The sequence below is a fragment of the Schistocerca piceifrons genome, chromosome 4, assembly GCF_021461385.2.
Source record: "Schistocerca piceifrons isolate TAMUIC-IGC-003096 chromosome 4, iqSchPice1.1, whole genome shotgun sequence".
Taxonomy (NCBI): Eukaryota; Metazoa; Arthropoda; class Insecta; order Orthoptera; family Acrididae; genus Schistocerca; species Schistocerca piceifrons.
Window position 1 is genome coordinate 257,207,461 of NC_060141.1, and position 7,622 is coordinate 257,215,082.

Genomic DNA, 7,622 nt, shown 5'->3' on the forward strand with positions numbered 1-7,622 from the left:
AAGGAAAACACCTTGACTATTAAAATTATTTATTATTCTTTAAACAGTGGAAAGTCAATGTTCGAATATCAGAAATGTAGGAAAAGATATATGGCTACTTAGAGTAAAGATAAAATGTGAAGTTACAGGCAGACACAATAAAGACACTTAAACATAAGTTTTTGGCCACAGCCTGTCATATGAAATAGAAGCAGCAATCTGGAGGGAGTGGAGTGGGAACAGGAGGGGATAGCACTCTATTGGGGGGGGGGGGGGGGGGGGGGGGGGGGAGGGAGAAGTGCTGTCTGGCAGTGTATGCAGTGTCTAGATTGCCAACAGGTGCAGCTTCAGGAGGTTGTGGGACAGGGGGTTGGAGAAAATGGAGCAAAAAAGGAGAGAAGCAGGGAAAGATAGGCGGGTGAGTTGGCGCAGGGCGGCAAACAAAAAGGGTGGGAGATGAGAATGGGGAGAGGGTGATAGGACAGTGTGTTTGGAGACCGTTGGGTGGAGGTTGTGGGGACGGTATGTTACTGTAGGTTGAGGAAAGGGGTACTTAGGGGAATGGAGAATGCTTTGCAAGGATAACTCTCATCTGTGCAGTTCAGAAAAGCTGGTGCTCATTGTCCCACAGGCTTGTTTACTTTGCTCTTGGCCACAGTTTAGTGGTGGCTGTTCATCCTGGTGGACATCTGGTTGGTAGTAATATCAATATAAAAAGCTGTGCAATTATTGCAGCAGAGGTGGTATATGACATGGCTGCTCACAGGAGGCTCGGCACCTGATGCAGTGGGATAAACCAGGAAGTGCCTGGTGTGTGGATTGGGCACGTCTTGCACGTGGGTCGTCCACAGGGATATGATCCTTGTGCAAGGGTTTGGGATTTGGAGTGGCATAAGGATGGACTAGGATGTTGTGCAGATTGGGTGGGCAACAGAACACCACTTCAGGAGGGGTTGGAAGGATCTCGTGTAGAATGTCGCTCACTTCAGGTAATCGAAGCCCAGATATGGTCAAGTTGTTCCAGTCTGAGATGGTACTGGGCGTGATGAAGGGGGCGCTCATTTGTGGCTGGTTTTTGGGAGTGGTGGGAGGATTGGGGGTGTGAGGGAAAATGGCATGGGAGATCTCTTTGCAAACTAGGTCTGGGGGATAATGTCTGTCTGTGTAGGTCTCGGTAAGACACTCAGCACACATCATCTGCAATTACAACTCCCTTACCCAGTACGCTGAGGTTCTCATCAGGGCCTTCACAGACAGGCACTATCCCGCAGACCTACTTTGCAAACAGATCTCCTATGCTGCTTCCCACACCAATCCTCCCAACACCCCCCAAGAACCAGCCACAAAGGTGTTCCCCCCTTTCCACAACGGTGTTCCCCCCTTTGTCACCCAGTACCACCCCAGACTGGAACAGCTGAACCTCTTCCTTTGCCAGGGCTTTGATTAGCTATCATGGGAACACTGTACCCAAGATCCTTCCACCCCTCCTAAAATAAGTTTTTTCGTCACCCACCCCAACCTCATCATCATCTTAGTCCATCCCTATGCCACTCCCAATCTCAAACCCTTGCCACAAGGTTCATATCGCTGTGGAAGACTAAAATGCAAGATCTGCCTTCCACCCATCCAGCACTTCCTATTCCAGTTCTGTCACAGGTTTGTCTTATCCCATCAGGAGCTGGTCCACCTGTGAAAGCAGCCATGGCACTTACCAGCTCTGCTGCAAGCATTGCACAACTTTCTATATTGGTATGACTACCAACCAGCTGTCCACCAGAATGAATGGCCGCCGCCAAACTGTGGGTAAGAGTAATGTAGACCACCCTAAAGTAGACCACACTGTGGCACAACTGCAGCTGAACATAACTTGCTTGATTTCAGTGGCTCCTTCATTTTTCAAGTCATCTGCATCTTCCCCTCCACCATCAGCTTTTCTTAACTGCACAGATGGGAGTTATCTTTGCAACAAATTCTCTGCTATACTGGCCTCAACCTATGGTAACATACTGTCCCCAAACCCTCCGCCCAACCATTTCTAAACCCTCTGCCCTATCACCTACCCATTCTCATCTCCCACACTCTTTGTTTGCCACCCTCTGCCAGCTCACCCACCCATTTTTTCCCTGCTCCTCTCCCTCTTCACTCTGTTTTACCCACATTCCTGCTCAACATGCTCCTGTCACTATGCCTGTTCACAGTCTCTCTCTGCACTCTCTGCCGGACAGCGCTCCTCTCTCTCCCTCACCCATTAAACTGCTGTACCCTCCCCTTCCCCTCTCTTTCAAGATTGTTGCTTCCTTTCTGGTACGAGCTGCCATAGTTGTCGGACGTGTGTGTGAGATGTGCTTGCTTGTGTGACTGACTGTTGTGTGTGTGTCTTTTTCTGATGAGGCTGTGGCCGATAGCTTATTTTTAAGTGTCTTTTAATTGTGCCTGTCTATAACTGAGGGTTTATCTTTATTACTCCATACAAATGTAATCAGCCAGTTCCAGCCCACATGCCAATTTTCATGCATTTTTGTCATATTGAATCATATTTAATATTGCAACATGTCATTTGCAAGTGCTGATATTTCTTAAAATGAACATTTTTTTTGGTGTGACTGCTTACGAAACTATTCATTCTTGCTCACTTCATTCTGACAAAAACAGTTGAAAATGGCCTTGCATGCTGAAATTGTCAGGTTTTATTTGTAAAATGTAGGAAAGACGACGTTTAGGAGGCTGGATTCCTTGACCATTTTTGCCTTCATCAATATAAAAATGATTTCAGCATGTAAAAAAAAAAACAATATTTTTTTTATTTATTTACGTTCTTTTTCATCAGAATTTTTTAACTTCACATTTACCCATCGTAACTGCTGGTTTCATTAATTTGTGGCGGAGTAGTATATCTTAATAATGGGGTGTGCGGCTTCTTTACAGTTCATTATGTAAATCTTCGGTATTTGTGAACTGTTTTTGGTATAAGTTTGATCAGCGGCTAGAGAGGACACTCATTGTTTTCTCCAGCAGCCATAGAATGTCAGAGCTAAATAATTATCTGCTGTTCATAATTTCTTTCTCTGTTGTTGTTTAAAATATTGTCTATTAAAGTTGTCAGTAGTAAATGGGGTATGTTTACTATAGTTCTCTCTGTTGTAGTTTGTTCTTTATGTTCCATGTGTAGTTGTAGTAACACAGATTTAGGTCATTACAAGCTGAGTACTAAGAGGCATATGATTCTCTGTTCCAGATTTGCAGAATTCATGAAAGGAGACTCACATTTAAGTGATGATGAAATGGTTCAGTATGAAGTAGAATCCAGACATTCTACTGCCGACTATGACTACTCTGATGAAGAGGAAGAAGACTGACATTTGCTCTAAAGGGCAGCAAATATGTATTGGTTACTAATGTAATTACTCAGGAGAAATTGATGACTGTGCCAAAAAAACTGAATAATTATTTTTATTCTTGGCAATGGACATTGTACCATTGTAGTAATTATAATCTCTGTGAGATGTGTGTTTTTAGAATATCAGATTTTGAATTTTGAATATTGATTAGTGTCTTTATGATTCAGAATGATTTTAATAAAATTTATATGATAAAATATGATGCCACATTATATCTTTATCGTTTTTGTCTTTAAAGTAATTGGTGGGTAAGAAACAAGAAGTTGATTAGACTCTTAGTTGAGAGGGAGAGAAACACTGTCTCAATAAATCAGAGATATTATTTACATAAGGATTCTGAAGTAAGAATGATCAGCAACAACTGAGATTAAAATTGAAAAGTTCATTTAACAAACTGCTGGTAACAGTCATGTCAAAGGAGGTATTTAAAAGATGGTTATAAAGCATTATGAGAATATTCTTTTGTCTCCTTTACATCCATTTACATGTTTAACCCTTTCATGACCTGCGGGATATATCTCTCCAATATCACTTAATCATGCATCATGACCATGGGGCAATACAACCCCAAAATCTAAAATGGGGTGCCATCTACTGCTTGAAATTGTTAGACTTGTTCCTGTCTAACAGCTTTATTCTGCTGAAAGTTGTTTGCTGCATTGTATATGTTTGATCACTCGTATAAAAGGTCTTGCATATTTTTCAACATTTAATAAGCAAGGTAAAGATATTATTATTTATTAGTAAATATTTCTTGGGCTTTCAGTATGGTTCCATTACAGATTCAACACTTTGGCTTTCTCTCTTTCAGTGTGTGATACCATATTGCCTGTCTCAATAGTTTCGTAAATAATAATCATTCATCGTACAGCATGGTGTATCAGCGCAATTGCAGACCTTATTTCTGTCTTCTGTTTAGAAATGTCTTGTCTGAATGAGGAAGAACTTCTCAAATATCAGTTTTCACTTACAATAACGAAGAATTTTTGTAGAAAAAAGGTAGTTATGGAGCTGTAAGTGAACTCTCTCCCCTTGATGTATCCGATCATTCGACATCTCTTACGGTGTTGACTGAGCCATGCAGGGATTGTCACTGCAACAGTTGTCAATGTTTGAATGGAGACGGCAGAAAATAAAGTTCTTGTGTGCGCAGAAAAAGATAATGGGCCAAACTTATCAGTGAAACTGAAAGTGAAGTTACTGTGCATGCGGAACAAGAAAATGGGGCCAAACGTGCCAATGAATCTGAAACTGAATGGAGCGATGATTTAACTTATTTTGAAAACTTATCAGCATCTCCTGATGCAAGTGCCAATATCGATTTTGGTTTTTGACAGCTTGATAAATATGAAAATTTTTACAGTTTTTTTGTGATGGCTGGCTGCATAAGATCAATAATGAGACTAACTTATATGCTGATAAAGATGTGAAAAAATCATGAGATGTAAAAGGGTAAGACAGGTTAGTCACAATTGGAAAGACACTGTCGTTGAAAAAACAAAACATCTTATTACCATTTATATCATAATGGGATACGTAGGCTACCCAAGCAAAGTCACTACTGGTCCTCTGACCTACTATTAGAAGTATGTATGTAAATGCATTTTCTCAGTTACTGAGTAAAACCAGGTTCAAAAGACTGACTGACTACACAAATTGCGGCCAATATGTACACTCTGATAAATGTGCAAAAGAAGTATACAATCTGTCATGCATTATGGCTGTTGACGAGAGTATGGCCCAATTCAAAGGCCGTTCTTCAATAAACCAGTATTTGCCAATGAAGCCGACAAGATGAGGCTACAAAATTGGTGTTTTGGACATTCAAAAACAAGTTTCATAAATGATATTGAGTTGTACAGTGGCAATGAGGACACATCAGTAGTTGTTCAGTTCAGGTAAAAATGTTGCTCTCCAGCTTACTCAATCATACACGCAGTCTCACCAACTGTGTTAGATAACTTCTTCACCTCGTACAATTGGATGAAGGCACTGACTGGAAGAGGACATAATGGGGTTGGAATAGTGAGGAAGAATAGGAACTTACTTCCAGATATAGTCAAGAAACAAGACAAACTAAAATGGGATAGTTTATGTTCAAAACAAAGAGATTTGTGCCAGCAATAAACTTGGAAGGCAACAAGGCTGTGACAGTACCGAGTACTTACCATAGCCCAAAAAATTTAACTTTTGTCAAAAGGAAATACAAAGGTGGTATTTCATCATAGGTCCTCTGCCCTGTAGCAGTTGCAGGGTGTATTATTTAAGGGATTGTAGATTGCATTGATTCTTTAGTGAGAAATATGCAATTGGAAGGCGATCTGCAGAGTGGTGGCATTGGGAGTGGTGACATTGCCTTTTATTTTTCATAATTGAACTGGTAATTGTTAACAGTTTTATAATGTGTAATTGTAAAAATGGAGGAGGTCTTAGCCAGTTATCTTTTCGTCTTTGGCTCATCAGACAACTAACACCAGGTCGTGAAATCAAATGAAGAGGAAAACCAAACTTTCTAACAAGTTCGTCCATGTGTCCATGATTGCTTGGAAAAATTTCGTGAAAGTAAAGGTTCCTGTCATCACCATCATCAAAAATTGACAATACAGCCCTTGTATTTGAGTAAACTTGTCATAAAATTTATTTTGTGTGTGTGTGTGTGTGTGTGTGTGTGTGTGTGTGTGTGTGTGTGTGTGTGTGTGTGTAAAAAAAATTCTGCTGAAATTAAATGTTCTCCCTTATGCTTATGAAAAACTCCCACTCCAATGGGACATACAAGTCCCACATAAAATATTTAAAAAAATACATAACAATCATAAACTTTCCATACATTCCACTTAAGAAGCTATTCCTTGAAAAAAATACAAAACAAAAATGTAAAAAAATTGAGCAAAAATTAGTTCGATCATAAAATGGTTGATTTGTGTTACTATACAGATGACATTGCTCAGTGCACACAAAAATATTTGACTGGCTCCTTGTATTATTTGTCCCCTTTTTCGCATTTGACATCTTCGTTTACCCATATTCCAGTGAATTTGGTAGTGCTTGGATACTCCAAGTGTTTTCTGTTAAACAGTTCTATAACAGTTGTGTAGTTGTGTGAAAAGTTGTGTTTTGTTTATGCAAACAGAATTTAATATTCTATTGGTGTGTGTGTGTTAGAGGGTGCTATCATATCTACAAACTGTAATCACAGAATCATTTCTGATTGCTGTTGATGCACACCAGTGTTTCCAGGTGTATAACATGTATACAGCCTTCTTTCACAATTCATAAATCAAGTCTTAGCTATGATTAAATTATGCTCTGTGCAAAATTTTTCCAGGCAGCTTCCTCTTTACCTTTTTAAATTTTTTAACCTACCTGCCCTATTAAGAAATCTAACATTCAACACTCAGTGGAATGCCAGTTTTGTTTCTCCTGATGGCATCCTTCTGAGTAGTCCGTGCTTTGAGATCCAAATGGGGGCTGTTGTACCTCTAGAATATTTTCGTCAAGAGGACGCAGTCATTTAATCATACAGTAGAGCTACATGCTCTCTGTAGAAATTATGGCTGTAGTTTCCCCTTGCTGTCAGCCATTCGCAATACCAGCACAGCAAGGCCATTTTGGTTGATGTTACAAATCAAATCATCCAATCACCCCCGTGACTACTTAAAAGGCTGCTGTCCCTCTTCATGAACCACATGTTTGTCTGGCCTCTTCTGTTGTGGTTGCACTTACGGGACAGCTAACTGTATCACTGAGACATGTAAGTCTTACCACCAAAGTCAAGGTCCATGGTCCATGGGGGGTGATGGGGAGATTAAAATTTATTTACATAAATTTGAAAAATAAAAAGTCAAAGACTCACGTCATTTGTGATAAATAAGATTCTTTCACCAAAAAATTTTAAGCTGCCATATTTTGAAAATAGGTCAAGTAGGACACGTCTCACAGAGGAACTAGATTCATGTTTTCATGTGAACCTAGGATTTTCACAGAGTTAGATTTGTAATTTAGAATGATTTTATCAGGATGGAAATTACGGGGAAAAAAGTATAACAAATCAGTACCAAAACACATTTCTTCTCCTGACATCACATTTTAAATGGCTTTGATGTACCATACACAAATGTTCCTACAGTGTAGGAAATTTTCTAGGGCATATACATACAAATTATGTACAAATCAGCAGAATTTTCCCCTGTGGTGTCGGGGGCTGGAATAATCTGCATCCTTTTCTTGCCTGTCATTATTATGCGA

The 7,622-nt window shown here is 39.8% G+C and overlaps 1 protein-coding gene across 2 annotated transcripts in view; it reads left to right on the forward strand.

The window, feature by feature from the left end:
• LOC124796331 (nuclear envelope integral membrane protein 1a) overlaps positions 1 to 3,763 on the forward strand; it is a 138,363-nt gene extending 134,600 nt beyond the window's left edge. The window contains exon 8 of one of the 2 annotated variants that reach the window (XM_047260464.1): positions 3,215 to 3,763. Coding sequence is in view for 1 of the 2 variants with exons in the window: in XM_047260463.1 (XP_047116419.1) it covers positions 3,215 to 3,335 (121 nt within the window). In the remaining variant the exon portion in view is untranslated. The remainder of the gene's footprint in view (positions 1 to 3,214) is intronic. The other variant, XM_047260463.1, reaches the window with a different exon arrangement.
• Positions 3,764 to 7,622: the final 3,859 nt, after the last annotated feature.